The 15,823-nt window shown below is 43.3% G+C and overlaps 1 protein-coding gene across 3 annotated transcripts in view; it reads right to left on the bottom strand.

Annotated features, from left to right (window-relative positions):
• Positions 1 to 15,823, bottom strand: part of PPP2R2C (protein phosphatase 2 regulatory subunit Bgamma) — a 193,241-nt gene that overhangs the window by 22,747 nt on the left and 154,671 nt on the right. For all 3 annotated transcript variants that reach the window (XM_075857858.1, XM_075857866.1, XM_075857848.1), the window contains 3 exons: positions 15,101 to 15,213; positions 14,330 to 14,507; positions 2,466 to 2,630 (listed from right to left, as the gene is read on the bottom strand). In XM_075857858.1, coding sequence (XP_075713973.1) covers positions 2,466 to 2,630; positions 14,330 to 14,507; positions 15,101 to 15,213 — 456 coding nt within the window. The remainder of the gene's footprint in view (positions 1 to 2,465; positions 2,631 to 14,329; positions 14,508 to 15,100; positions 15,214 to 15,823) is intronic.

The following is a 15,823-nucleotide window of genomic DNA, read 5'->3' as shown; positions in this document are numbered from 1 at the left end:
CCACTGAAATCAATGGCTGTTCACGTAATGCTCAGATGTGCTGGGTCCTCCAGTGAGAGACGCTCTTAGCTGTTCTCTGTTCTGGCTAATAAAGGGCCTCAACAGCGATAGGTGGAGAGCACCTCTCTATTAATATAAGGTTCCATAATAGGGTATTTGAATATGCGTTTTCTAAAACAGACAAGCCCCTTGCGTGTATAATATCATTGATTTCTACCCAATGTTACTCCGAAATAATGTTAATAGATTTTACACTTTTGCTTTTATATGGCTTAAATAGGGCAAATTGTAAAATTGACATATACTCATATCACAGAGGCTAAAGAAGCTATAAGGACATTTCCTTCTGGCCCTTTAGAATAAATTGGTACCACAATACAAATAATAATCATATTATATCTGGTCTTAAGCATTAAAAATGTTGTCACTACTCTGAACTTTTTTAACTGAATTGTTTTTAAAGGGTTTGCCTCTTTCTTTCCTGACGTAACCATTAGATAGCAGTGTACAGACATGTGGCACACCGCTGCCACGTCCAACTCATCCAAACGTCCAAATCCACAAACCTAGTATTCACAATAGTTGTCTATAATGTAACAAATAGAATTATAAAGGTTTTACCCAGGTGATATAAAACGCCTGATTTGATACATAAAATATACCCTTCCACTCCTGATACTTGTTGGCGCTGCAAAAACGCCCCAGGCACATAATACCATATTTGGTGGGAAGGCCCTGACGTTCAAATTTTCTGGAAGAGGGTTTTCCCCCTATATAACACATCTTTCTCAGCTATATTATCTTATCATCCAGATATTTCCTTGCTGTCCCTAATTCCTGGTCCCTTACCATTGGCTAAAAAGGGGTTGTTTCAACACTTTCTGGCAAGAGCCCGGCAAACTATAGCAAGAAACTGGAAGCAATCGGGTCCTCCAGCAAATGACTCTTTCCTTGAACGCTGTAAACATGAGCAGGAGCAAATGCAGGATTTTTAAAGGGGGGCTTCCAAATGCATAGCTATTTTTGCCACGCTCCTGCTACCCTCTGGTTTTCTGTGAGTATTGGTCTGCACGTATCTACCAGTCAAGCCCTTAATATTACACACTCTAATATAAGGGGCTAGGCTAGTGGATATGTGCTGACCAATACTCATAGCGTAAAACCCAGCATAGATAGTGCCACACACATTGCCCTCTGTAGGTAGTGCCACTGTGGCCCCTCTAAATAGTACCACACAGTGCCCCCTGTAGAATGACACAGTGCCCATGTAAATTGTGCAATATTATGGAATCCTGGATTAATAGAGCGGTGCTCTTCATCTATCTCTGTTAAGGCCCTTTATTAGCCAGAACATAAAACAGTTAAGAGCGCCTCTCACTGTGGAGGACCCAGCACATCTGAGCATTCCGTGAACAGCCATTCATTTCAGTGGACACTATGTAATACTTAATTTTCCCTGTGGTGGCGCTAGAGGAAAAATTGAACACTTGCTGACAGGTTTCAGCACTGATTACAAGTGCCCTTATAGATAATGCCACAGATGTGGACAGGAGCCATAGAGCGCCATGTAGATAGTGCGACAACAAGCACACTCACCTGCCCCTGTTCCCTCGCCATCTTCCAGCGATAAAGGCCTGCTCTCTTCTAACCAGCCCTACTCCGAGTACAAGGCAAGCCGCGCAATGACATAATCGCGCCACCTGCATTACAAGAAAAGCGCCGATTGGCCGGAAAGGGAACTGATGGTCCCGTTGCCTTGCCACCATTGCCAATTGTATGTGAAAGCCTCCCGAGCCAGCTTGGACCACCGGGGGCCCCCCTGGGGTTTAGCAGGGCCTGGAGCTGGAGCTCTACGTGCTTCAATGATATCCAGCCCTGGCCACAGTGTGTGCGCCCCTGATGAGGATGGAGGAGTTAACGGCTACTGAGGTGTGGCATTCCTGGATGCTGTTTCGTGAATCTAATGGATTGTGGTCGTGGCTGATCTAGAATTCCCCATAGAAAACTTGCCCACTGGAGTCTCAACTTTTATCTTTCTTTAATGTTATCCCTCTTCTCCCTCGTTCCTTCTGTTCTTCCCTTCTACCGGTATGTCTGTTTGGTGTCTATTGTCTTCGTCATGTTATTGCTCACAGCAGAACAGATTAATGTGTTCCCTATAGAGCTCATAATACGGAAGAGTGGGCTGACATGTCCCTACTGCAGACTTCAATTTAGTTGTTATTTGCCAGATTCCCAACTTATGTTTTTACTATTGCATATATTCTGCTCTTTTCCATTTTCAGTTTAAACATGTATTTTTCTGTGTCATCTGCTGTGTAACATTTGGAAATATTTAAATAAAATCTCAGATTTAATCTATATCCAATTTAACATATAGTTGGTAAGCCATAAAAAATAACACATTCGATTAAATTGGCCAATTAGAATCTTTCCAGAAGGATCGTACGTTAGCTGCGACTTACGTTTACAATGCTTGTCGCACAGGGCGGATGCCCTCATGTCGCACAACCTCAAAGATCCTTTGCTGCTGCTGTAAACAAAAAGGTTGCAGTGATAAGGGTGAAATTCAGCGGCTGTGATCACTTCAGTCAGGTCTTCCATGTTTGCAGGCTTGATGTCTACGATGTCTGATTTTAGAGATTATTAAGAATTAGTAATATTATGATAAATCGGTACAGTATTCATGTGGGTAATTAAGGATTCCCATTTCAATTCACTAATGTAAAAAGCTGGAACAATTCTAATAGCAATGTAATTGTCTCCTTTGCACACGAATGATGGTTCAATCGATTACAGAAAATTAGCAGTCATTTCCAGTTATCTGTATTAACCTATTTCCATGCTTTACAGACATAGAGAAGCTGCAGCTATGTTATGAAGAACTTTGTATTGTTACATGACCGGCAGTGGCCAAAGGTTGGTGGACACCCCCATCCCACCTCGGGAATCTGGACCCCATCCCTATCGCTGCCACATATAGCGGAGGTGGCCTTGCATGCGTGTCTTCTTCTCCCCTTAAGTATATAAGGGTATGTGCACACGATAGCAGGCATTTACGTGTGAAAAGACTGACTGTTTTCAAGAGAAAACAGCTGCCTCGTTTCACACGTAAATGCTGCTCCTCGTATTATACGAGGCGTCTGTGACGCTCGTAAATCTTGAGCTGCTCTTCATTGAGTTCAATGAAGAACGGCTCAAATTACGTTGCAAAGAAGTTCCCTGCACTTCTTTGCCGAGGCAGTCAATTTACGCGTCGTCGTTTGACAGCTGTCAAACGACGACGCGTAAATTACAGGTCGTCTGCACAGTACGTCGGCAAACCCATTCAAATGAATGGGCAGATGTTTGCCGACGTATTGTAGCCCTATTTTCAGACGTAAAATGAGGCATAATACGCCTCGTTTACGTCTGAAAATAGGTAGTGTGAACCCAGCCTTGGAGTTATGGAGACAGACAAGTCAGCAAATCCCGAAGACAAAAGAGAGCCACGTGCATGCGTGGCCACCTCTTTTTTGGCTGGATAGGATTGAGATGCCTGTGTATACTAATACCCATATGTGAAAGTGATTAGAATATGTTTAAAAGATAACATTTTGCATGGACTCCATTTTGTATGGTAGGCGTCCATTTTGGATCGTTGGAATCCATCTTTTGGCCTGAAGGAGCCATCTTGAGATTAATACGTAAAAAGTAATATGTCAGCAGATGTCCGGAAGCAATTCTATGTTGTGTTCTTGAATTGAATGTTTTATTACTCTTGTAAGGAGCAGATCAAATACCCTTGGTCGAATGGACAATGACATTGTTTACCATGAGGGAAGGGGATTCTGCAGTCTCCATTCTCTAGAGAGATAAGAAGTAGACACATTAACTTGTGTCTCTGAAATGTGTGTCTTCTCCATGGGACAAGGTTCAGGCCACCTGCGGCTTGGAGGGTGAAGAATTATTATAATGCATTGAAATATTCTCATTGGCTGAATCAGAGTCATTATCATATTGTAGATGATTGGCTGAAACCAAAGCCTACACCTTTCCTGTCATTATACTTATATACTTGTTTGGATCAATAAAGATCAGAGAAGGATTTTGAGTATACAATCATGGTCTCTTGTGTCATCTTTTCTCTCAGATATATATATATCTATCGCCTATGATTTGGAAACTGGATAAATCACTGGAGGGCGGGTATCGGTTGACATACCCATTACAAATGTCAGTCTAATATATTTTGGCCCATGATTGCGTTAACACCATATAAATAGTGACTGCCAACGGGCGTAAAACAAGAAACATAGTTTATTTTAAAAGTTCCCCTCCCTTTTTATTTTTGACAGCCATTGTACTTTGCTGTACAAGAGGCTAGTTCTCTATGTTACACAGGCTTGTTTTAGGATCCTCATAATTAAGGCTCAATGAGGAACAGTATAAGGCGATGCAGTTTGAAGGGGCCGCGGCGCTCGTACAAGTGCTACAGCCTTTTCTACATCGGTTTCATTCCTGCTCATACTTTCACACACTGTTACTTTCGTAGTGGCGTTGTCCTATTCAAGTGAATACAAGGACAGTATTACTGTTAGACAGCTTCCATGATGTCCCCCAATGTGTGGTGCTCTCGGAACAAGTCGTTACAAATGTTTTTTTCATTTTTATTTAGGTGACCGTAAAGTGGCTACATTTTAGCTTCCATATTTCGATTGCAATACCTGAACCTCCTGCTGTTCTACTTGAAGTAACAACAGGGTACAGCTGCAACGCAGACCCTTCAATGAGGACCCTTCAATGCGGCCATATTCTAGCTGTGTAAAAAAGGCCAAACTAGGCAGATCTGCCGTTCAGGTCTCTAGAAAAGTGATTGACAGAACCATTTGGAGCTGTAATAATAAGTTTACTGGTTGTCATGCAGCTTCCTAAAAACAAGCGGTTTTTGGATGTGGTTATGATCCGCACCTCAACTGCAACGTTCAAACTAACCCTAAGAGGTGTAACCGGAAGCTTAATGCAAATCTGTAACAGGACCCACGACCTTCTATGTGCCATTTATAAAACAGGGGTCTTCTTACCTCAGGCACCAAAGCCCGGGTGTGAAGACTAACCCTGCACCCCCTATTGTTACACCCCTTGGATACAATTAAAATGACATGATGAATCTACCCTATTATTTCTTATAATGAGGTGGATAGTGGTGTAGGTTCGATACTATAACATATCCATAAATGTCAGTACTAAAAATTTTGGATAATGTATCTCATCATTTCATCACTTGTACAACAGGTCTTGCCAGGGGGCACATAGCTGGTATAAAAAGATGATACATGTGACACAATATTGCAACTGTTTAGTCCCCCCACCCCAATTTTGGAACCATCTGTGCAGAAAGGATCTTGATATACGAGTCCCAATGTGTTAAATATTTCACATTGTGCATGGTTGTTTTGCATGTAAATGAGACACTTCAGATTCAGGCACAGAATGGAAAGCCAATAAAAATAATTACCAACTACAAGGAAATTGTATTTTCAGCCGGTTGCAAATGATGGGACTGCAGTAGTTACTCACGATTTCACTGCATTGCCTAAAAACCGCAGGGAAAAGCCATTACAAGTCATCACGTGGAGTCACGCAGGTTTTATATGCTCCGGCTCTTCTCTAGTCAATTATATTGCTGCACAAAGGAGGACGGGGAGTCCATGACAATTACTGGCAGCTGACAAGATAACGATCACTGGGATTTACCACTGAAGAAAGGATTAGAAATGGTTCCTGCTTCTTCAGGTATCAATGACAAATACAGAGGAATCTAATGGTCTGTAAATTCCATTAGTTTGGCAGCTCTTATAGATGTGAGCAAATATTTTGTCCAATTCGCCTTTCACCAACTCGCCTGATTTTCTGGCCATTAGGATGCATTGGGGAATTAATTCAATTCACATTTTTTAAAATAATAGGTAAATCAATTCTCTAAATTTATTCTGCGAACCAGAAAATCAGCAGAACCAGGCACATCTATTTTTTTCACCCTTAAGTTTTCCTTATAAAAAAAGCCTCCCGTTTAATTGTCCTGGGCTCTCAGGGACCAAATGCTAAAGTATCAAATTCTTGAGATGCATTAGATTTAAAGTGGTTGTCGCAACACAACAACCCCTATCTATATTGAATCTGGTCCGATGATCTTCACGGGTTCGGCTTCATAATCCCCTGGAGTTATCACCAGCCAGCCACACATTTCCTCTGCAAGAAATGTAGCATTACATGCAGTCATTTAAATTAAATAATGTAATATATGGAAGGGCCAAGGCCGCCACAACGAGAGCAGCTGTTAGCAGCGGCTCTCCAATCTGGCTCATAGAGAAGGCCCTGAGTCCTCTATGAAGTCTGTATGCCCTATTCGTGATGGGACAAAAATGAAAGGGGTTTTCCTGGATGTTGATATTGATAGTCTATCCTTAGGATAGCCTATCAATATCAGGTTGGTGGGAGTCTGACTCCTGACACCCCCACGGATCAGCTGATTGAATTGGATGATATTTAGATGCAATACCAGGCGCAGCCACTACCAAATGTACAGAGCTGTGCCTAGTAAACAAAGGAGGGGAGCCGCAGCCCCTTCAATAAGCTGATTGTGGGAGTGTCGGGAGTCGGACCCCCACCGATCTGAGTTTGATGGCTTATCCTAAGGATGGGCCATCGATATCAAATTCCCGTGTTATCCTACATTTTGGTTGAACATTAGAAACATCCATTGGATATGAAACTCAACAATATACTGTAGAATGCATAGTTCTATCAGGTGATTAGTGTACCAATTTTTATATGGAGGCTAAAATTAAGTTTTCCATGGCTGGGGAGAACCTAGTCCACTGCACAGCATCATATTCAAGTGATATTCTCTAGAATACCTACAATATATAATATAGCATCCAATGGAATCCGACAATAGAAAAAAAAATACATGTATCTATGGGAGGAATATGAAGGTACAGTATGGGCCCATAAATGTCTATGCGTGCTGAAATACAACTCAGATCCTTAGGACTCATGCACATGGCCATATTACGGCACCGTTTTGTTTGGCACCATAATAGGGCTTCCATAGAGGTGCATTACTAGTTGCGTAACTACCGCATAACAGCTGCTACGGGGCCCGCGGCATGAGCTGCCCCTCCCATGGCCCGAGGCTCCTCTAGCAGCCGCTATGGCTGCTACAGCGCGACCCCACTGAACACTACGTCAGAGCAGGGAGGTATCTCTCCGCTCTGCCATTAAAGGGGTTGATCCTACAAAACACATGTATCCCCTATCCACAGAATAGGGGATACATGTGTGATCGCTGGGACCTTCAGCGATAAGGAGAACGCGGGACCGAAAATCCCCCGAAGTTCTCCATAAGAAACCTTGGAGTTCCGGTGTCTGTGCCAGCAACTCCGTGGAAATTAATGGAGCACCTGTCGAGCTTGTGCGCATGCGTGACCAGCGCGCCTTTAATTTTTATTGAGCTGCCGAACACAGACCCCGGAAGTCCGTGGTTTCTCATGGAGAACTTTGGGGGACTTTCGGTCCCAGCGATCAAATATGTAACCCCCTGTCCTGTGGATAGGGCATACATGTCTTTTGTGGGACAAACCATAAATTACAGGCCGTTGTTTTTTTTTTTTTGGGGGGGGGGGGGGGTTGGGGCTGCATGGCATTATCTACAGGCGGCTGTATGGTGCTATATACAGGGGGGCTGTATGGTGCTATATACAGGGGGCTGTATGGTGCTATATACAGGGGTCTGTATGGCGCTATATAAAGGGGGGCTGTATGGCGCAATATACAGGGGGGCTGTATGGCGCTATATACAGGGGGATGTATGGCACTATATACATGGGGATGTATGGCGCTATATACAGGGGGCTGTATGGCGCTATATACAGGGGGGCTGTATGGTGCTATATACAGGGGGCTCTATGGTGCTATATACAGGGGGCTGTATAATGCTATATACAGGGGGGGAGTATAGCACTACATACAGGGAGGGGTCTGTATGGCGCTATCTACAGGGGGCTGTATGGTGCTATATACAGGGAGGGGGCTGTATGGCGCTATCTACAGGGGGGCTGTATGATGCTATCTACAGGGGGGGCTGTATGGCGCTATACACAGGGAGGGGGCTGTATGATGCTATCTACAGGGGGGCTGTATGGCGCTATATACAGGGAGGGGGCTGTATGGCGCTATCAACAAGGGGGGCAGTATGGTGCTTTATACAGGGAGGGGGCTGTGTGGCGCTATCTACAGGGGGCGCTATGTGGCGGAGTCTACAGGGAGGCACTACCTACAAGGGGGGGTTGTGTGGCACCCAGGGGAGGGGGGCCCCAGTCAAAAGTTTGCTATGGGGCCCAGTCTTTCCTAGTTACTCCCCTGTGCATGACCCCTCTATAGTACCTCCGTATGTCTCCGATTTCATATGGAGGCTTATTATGTCGGATTCCGTACGAATCTGACAGAAAAAAATGGTGTCATGCTTCACCGGACTCCATGTGTATGCAGATATAAGGAAGCATTGCTTCTAGTGGAGAATAGCTCTGTACAGACTCCGTGCAGAGGGCTCTAAGGCCCTGTTCACATCTCGCGACATAAGTGTTTCTCATGCATGGTCTATAATCTTTCATTTCTTATTCCATGACGGCTAAATCTAAAATGGTTAGTATTATTCTTGGGCAGTCTGAACCTTCCGTCAGATGTATATGTCGGGAGTATTGCCCAACGTATACATCTGACGGAAAACTCTGCCGCCCATAGAGTCCCATGTTAAAAAAAAATGTATACCAAGCATAAAAAAGCATAGTCGATTACGCTGTCCTATACAACAACAAAAAAAGTAAGCCAATGTACACCAGCCCGATGGAAGTCTAAAGGACCTAAGATCAGACTGAATAGAATTTTTGACAACAGGATAGAAGAGGACGTCTCAAGGACCAGTATTTAGAGGTGATTTCTCTTTGATTTCATCTGGAAATACTCTGTAAATGAAGTAAGCGTTTTCTCCGTTATTTTACATTGAATTTACTTGAATTATAATCTTCTTGGCACATTTCTTTGTAGAACACTGAACACCATGCGACCTGAGAGGATTTATTGATGAAAGAAGCCAGACTGGAATAGAACATTATGCTGATTAAAATGAGAGGCTTTTCTTGATTTCCTAATTAATCTAAACCCTTAGGAGCCCTAAAGAGAAGCAAACAGCCATTACTAACATAGGATACCGCGCTCCTGGAAGTACCGAGCCCGAAAATAAATTACTAAAAAATCCTTCCTGGTGGCAGCACTGCTGTATAATTGAAAGTGATGCTATCAAGGAGACGCTACCATATACCCAAGAGTATGTGGAAAATAATCATCTCTCCAGGAACTATGACACTGCTTCAATTGACACAAAATAATTGAATCTAGATATCTGAAGACTCAGAAAGCTCCTCGACTGAGCACATGCAATCTTTATTCAGTAATGAGTGACCATACTGAACCTATAGGCCGACTGCCCTTATAGAAAGAGACTTCAATACATAAACTCCTTTGTTCTACATCTTTCGGTTCTCGGGATAGAACATAATATAATAATAATAATATATAATGATATAACATATAACACAAAACCACTGTGGGATCAAAAGAAATCAAAAAGTCCACATGGGTCACATTTGCTGAAATCTACAGAGAAATCTGCAGTGGCAAATCCACAGTAAATCGTGTGGATTTTGGGTGTGGATTTGCCTCTGCGGATTTTTCTGTGGATTTCCCAAGAAGAAAAAAATAAGTCATTCATTTTAACTTCGCACTTGTGGATTTTGCTGCAGATCCACGGGCAATCCGCAGCACAATCCACAACACTAGGATTCAAAAGCAGATTTTAACTTCCCTTTTGAAGTGAATAGGAAAAATCCGCAAAAAAATCAGAGCTCATGCCAAGACACAAATTGACATGCTGCAGATTTAAAAATGGGCACCGCAGGGTGATTTCTGCACAGAAAATGTTCACAGCATGTGGATGAGATTTGTTAACATTTAATCTACTAGCTTGCTACTCTATTCCGCTGCCGATTTTCCATGCGCAAATTCGGATGGAAAATCAGTAACATTTTGGCTACTTTATTCAGTCTTATTCTTTTCTCATTTCCACTATCTCTCCCTTTCTCCACCTTAACAAGTAATAGTAAAATTGTTGAAAATGTGAATAAGATAACATAAAATAATAACATATTAAAATATAGTAACCTTGACCCCTTGTCTCAGACATTGAGGATATCCAGAGTCCCTCTTAACTGAGGCTGAGATATAGTATGTATGTTAATAGATGCATAAGTAATATAATGTATTAGAATAGAAAGAATTGATCCAGCGCTGCAGTAATGTGATTAAAAAGGAACGTATTCCCAATTTTATTTGTATCAAAAAGCTTGTTTAAAATTCGGTAACAGGCAGACTTGGCATCAATTGGTGAATGAATGCCATGACTAAGAGCACTTGACGTGCTTGAAACGCGTAGGCTCACTATACCTACCGACTACTGCCTTGATGCCAAGTCTGCCTGTTACTGAATTTGAAACAAGCTTTTTGATACAAATAAAATTGGGAATACGTTCCTTTTTAATCACATTACTGCAGCGCTGGATCAATTCTTTCTATTCTACTATTGCCTACCGTGGACCGTTGCGGAGATCCGAGCGAAGCAGGACTATCAGGCGTTGGGCTGGTGAGCTGGAGGTTTCCTCCCCCTGTTCTAATATAATGTATGTTAGTATATGTGTGACAGGTCTTTTGCTTAATGGATATAATCTTTCCATGTTCCGGCTTACTAGAGAGCCTTTTTCAGCAAATTTAAAGAAGCAGTGCTGCAGTGTAAATAATGGTGAGAGCACAGCCCCCCTGTAGATAACGCCATACAGCCCCCTGTAGATAACGCGATACAGCCCCCTCTGTAGATAGCGCCATACATCCCCCTGTAGATAGCGCCATACAGCCCCCACAGTAGAGAACGCCATACAGCCCCCCTGTAGAGGACGCCATACAGCCCCCCTGTAGAGGACGCCATACATCCCCCCTGTAGATAACGCCATACAACCCCCCCTGTAGAGAACGCCATACAGACCCCCTGTAGATAACGCCATACAGCCCCCCCTGTAGATAACGCCATACAGCCCCCCTGTAGATAACGCCATACAAACCCCCTGTAGAGAACGCCATACAGACTCCCTGTAGATAACGCCATACAGCCCCCCCTGTAGATAACGCCATACAGCCCCCCTGTAGATAACGCCATACAGCCCCCTTTGTAGATATCTACAGAGGGGGCTGTATGGCGTTATCTACAGAGGGGGCTGTATGGCGTTATCTACAGAGGGAGCTGTATGGCGTTATCTACAGAGGGGGCTGTATGGCGTTATCTACAGAGGGGGCTGTATGGCGTTATCTACAGAGGGGGCTTTATGGCGCCATCTACAGGGGGGGCTGTATGGCGTTCTCTACAGGGGGGCTGTATGGCGTTCTCTACAGGTTGAGCTGTATGGCGTTCTCTACAGGGGGGGCTGTATGGCGTTCTCTACAGGGGGGGCTGTATGGCGTTCTCTACAGGGGGGGGGCTGTATGGCGTTCTCTACAGGGGGAGCTGTATGGCGTTCTCTACAGGGGGAGCTGTATGGCGTTCTCTACAGGGGGAGCTGTATGGCGTTCTCTACAGAGGGGGCTTTATGGCGCCATCTACAGGGAGGGCTGTATGGCGTTCTCTACAGGGGGGGCTGTATGGCGTTCTCTACAGGGGGGGGCTGTATGGCGTTCTCTACAGGGGGAGCTGTATGGCGTTCTCTACAGGGGGAGCTGTATGGCGTTCTCTACAGGGGGGCTGTATGGCGTTCTCTACAGGGGGGCTGTATGGCGTTCTCTACAGGGGGGCTGTATGGCGTTACCAACAGGGGGGCTGTATGGCATTCTCTACAGTGGGGGCTGTATGGCGTTATCTACAGAGGGGGCTGTATGGCGCTATCTACAGAGGGGGCTGTATGGAGCTATCTACAGAGGGGGCTATATGGTGCTAACGCCATACAGCCCCCTCTGTAGATAACGCCATACAGCCCCCACTGTAGAGAATGCCATACAGCCCCCTCTGTAGAGAACGCTATACAGCCCCCCTGTAGATAACACTATACAGCCCCCCTGTAGGTAACGCCATACAGCCCCCACTGTAGAGAACGCCATACAGCCCCCCCTGTAGAGAGCGCCATACAGCCCCCCTGTAGGTAACGCTATACAGCCCCCCCTGTAGGTAACGCTATGCAGCCCCCCTGTAGGTAACGTCATGCAGCCCCAACCCCCCAAAAAAATCCGACCTACAGTGTGTCCTACAAAAGACATGTATCCCCTCTCCACAGGATAGGGGATACATGTGTGATTGCTGGCAGCGATAGGGAGAACGGGGGACTGAAAGTCAACCGAAGTTCTCCATGACTAACCTCTGACTTCCGGCGTCTGCGCATCTGAATAAAAATGAAAGGAGCGCTGGTCACGCATGCGCAGAAGCGCGACCGGCGCTCCTTTCATTTCTACGGAGCTGCCGACACAGACCCCGGAAGTCCGAGGTTTGTGATGGAGAACTTATGGGGACTTTCAGTCCCCCGTTCTCCCTATTAATGCCAGCTATCACTCATGTATCCCCTATCCTGTGGATATCCTGTGGATAGGGGATACATGTCTTTTGTTTAATGGCAGAGTGGGGAGATACCTCCCTGCTCTGCCGTAGTGTTCAGTGGCGTTGCGCTGTAGTAGCCATAGCGGCTGCTAGCGGAGCCTCCGGCCATGGTGGGGGCCCGTGCCGGCGGGCGACACGGGCCCCCCTCATGCCGCGGGCCCCGTAGCAGCCGCTACAGAGGTAGTTACGCCACTGCTACAGAGGCAATCACCTAAAGTAGTCGGAATACACTCAATTACCCACAGTAAAACATAAATATTGCACAATAAATGATATGCTCATATGTATACACTAAGGTGGAGGTGCCAGCTCCTGACGAAGCCGGTCTGTTTGGCGAAACGCACGTCGAGGCGTCCTTGTTTTTTCCGTTCCCTAGGTTGCCGGTTTCACTCCCCACCATGTCTCAGGGTATGTGCTAATTGTTAATTTGTGTACTGTTTGTTCATGGCCCAATATGCCTTTTACTTCCTTGGGTATATGACCCATAGAATTGCCTTTGATATTTGGGACATTTTCTATTATGCATTATCTGTTCTCTATTAACTGGCACCTCTACCTTGGTGTATACATATGAGAATATCATTTATTGTGCAATATTTATGTATAGTGTATTCCGACTACTTTAGGTGACCGTCTCTGCAGGTCACTGGTCTATTACATCTGACCCTACTGTCTCTTTTTTTCGTGTATAGTCCATCTTTTTACTCCGCATTGTATTATTGTCTATTCTATCTAATAAAGATTTTCTACTTTTGCATATATTTGTGCATGTTACATTTTGTTGGGACTTTGATTCCCTTATGGTTCGCGTCTAGGTTGTCTACAGAATCCTCTGTAAGCCATAGATGGACTTCAACTCACAGTGTGGGATGTAGGAATAGCATTTTGCAAATTTCCTATACAAATACTAGATGTAAAGTGTATACCTGCCCCATCAATATACGCCATTGGTTTGGTTGGAGGTTTTTGTAGGTTGTTCCTTTACAGAGGGTTCTGTGCCAGAGTTTTACAGTAAACGTCCCCTCTTTAATACTGATGACATCAACTTGTCCTATTTAGGTCCAACATATTTTGGTTAACTTCATAATAAATCTTTATAGGGGTCAGGGCTTTTTTTTTTCTTTTATAGGGCTCCAAATCTCCTGCATAGACATAGTGTTGAATAATAAAATTCTGTCTGCCAGTAGTCACCACTAGGGGGTGCAGAGAATATTGCATACACATTTATTAAATGTGTTCAATGGGAGCTGTATAATTACTGTATGAATGTAGCAAGATCCCCATATAGGTAGCGGCAAGCGGACAGAATTATTTCTCTATGGCTATATAGTGGATTAGGAGTTCTGTGACAGAAAAACAGGTCCAGGTTAAATTGTAAAGTGCAGTCCAAAGCTCACAACACTCTTGATAAGGTTTCTTCAAGTCCGGCTCTATTGAGCCCATAATTGTTCTCCTATCTGTTCTAAGAAACTAGAACTAAAGTTGTACTGAACTGTTTGCACCCCATGACCTGTACTACAGATAATAACGCTTTACCCATGCACATCCAGGGACATTACTCCCATCGGCTCCTTCTTTGCCCTCTGCTGTAAGAAAGGATACTGAAGCTCCGATCTGTGATTGCCAAGTGCCAGAGGTTAATCCTGAGATCATCGGCTGACATGTACGTCTCACAGTCACTGTTGACAGAGATGGAGTTGACATGATACGTGTGTCCGTTAGAAAATATTCTCCTTGGGGAAACTTCTACCATTAGGTCCATGGGCTTCAGAACAGGCACCTGAAAAGAGAAAAATGTTTGACACCTACCGCACAAAATCCAGGGGTCTGGCACAGATTTTACACAAATTATTCCATGTTGGGAGAAAATGTTTTTACTAGAAAAAAAACCAATAGTTTTTATAGATGAGTCTATTAATAAAGACAATATTCCCGTGTATGATAACCCAATTTTTCATGCTGTTTCATATCAGTCAGAAACTGTAATGCTTCCTAATCCTAATTCCTCCCATTCTTCAGCCTTCAAAGTACCACTTTTTCAATTATCCATTGCCCTTCTAAAGGAACTTTACTTCACAAGAAGGGTATGTTCACACGGCTTATTTTCAGATGTTTTTCGGGCTATAATGTGTTATGGGTAATACAAGGTCTGACATGGCTGGTGCATGGCACAGGGATTCTCTCTTTGGTGTTCTTTAAAGTTCTCCTTGCGGCCTCATAAGTAGTACAATGTATAATGTGGCATTTAAACCAGAAAATTTGTGCACCTCTGCTTTACAAAGTAACCAAAAGTTGTAATAAAATGTTATAGTATGTAATAGTTGGTTTTCTCGTACGCATGAAATGATGCAGAAACCCAAATGTCCATCTCACCTGTAAGGAGGTCACAGTGGAAAGATCTTTCAACTTCCCTTCTTCATCTTTGAGGTTGTACCCCTCTGGCCTCTTGTCACGCTCACTAATTTTCCATAATTTGATTGTTTTATCTAGAATGTAATAATATCACTATGATGTTAATGTCTTATCAATACAGTACAAAAAACGGGTATATTGTTAAAAGCAGAGAACATGGGATGTAGATCCATAAACAAATATACTGTATATTTAAAATTACATGTTTTATATCATATACATTGGGGGTAATAAAATAGTGTATAATATTTAGTATCCATGTTGCCTCCACATATTTAGAAATCTATCCTATCTATCTATCTATCTATCTATCTATCTATCTATCTATCTATCTATCTATCTATCTATCTATCTCATATCTATCTATCTATCTATCTATCTATCTATCTATCTATCTATCTATCTATCTATCTATCTATCTATCTATCTATCTATCTATCTATCTATCTATCTCATATCTATCTATCTATCTATCTATCTATCTATCTATCTATCTATCTATCTATCTATCTATCTATCTATCTATCTATCTATCTATCTATCTATCTATCTATCTCATATCTATCTATCTATCTATCTCATATCTATCTATCTATCTATCTCATATCTATCTATCTATCTATCTATCTATCTATCTATCTATCTATCTATCTATCTATCTATCTATCTATCTATCTATCTATC

Source organism: Rhinoderma darwinii, chromosome 1 (assembly GCF_050947455.1).
Source record: "Rhinoderma darwinii isolate aRhiDar2 chromosome 1, aRhiDar2.hap1, whole genome shotgun sequence".
Classification (NCBI taxonomy): Eukaryota; Metazoa; Chordata; class Amphibia; order Anura; family Rhinodermatidae; genus Rhinoderma; species Rhinoderma darwinii.
Note: the sequence above shows the minus strand (reverse complement) of the source record. Positions and strands in the feature narration are given on the sequence as shown.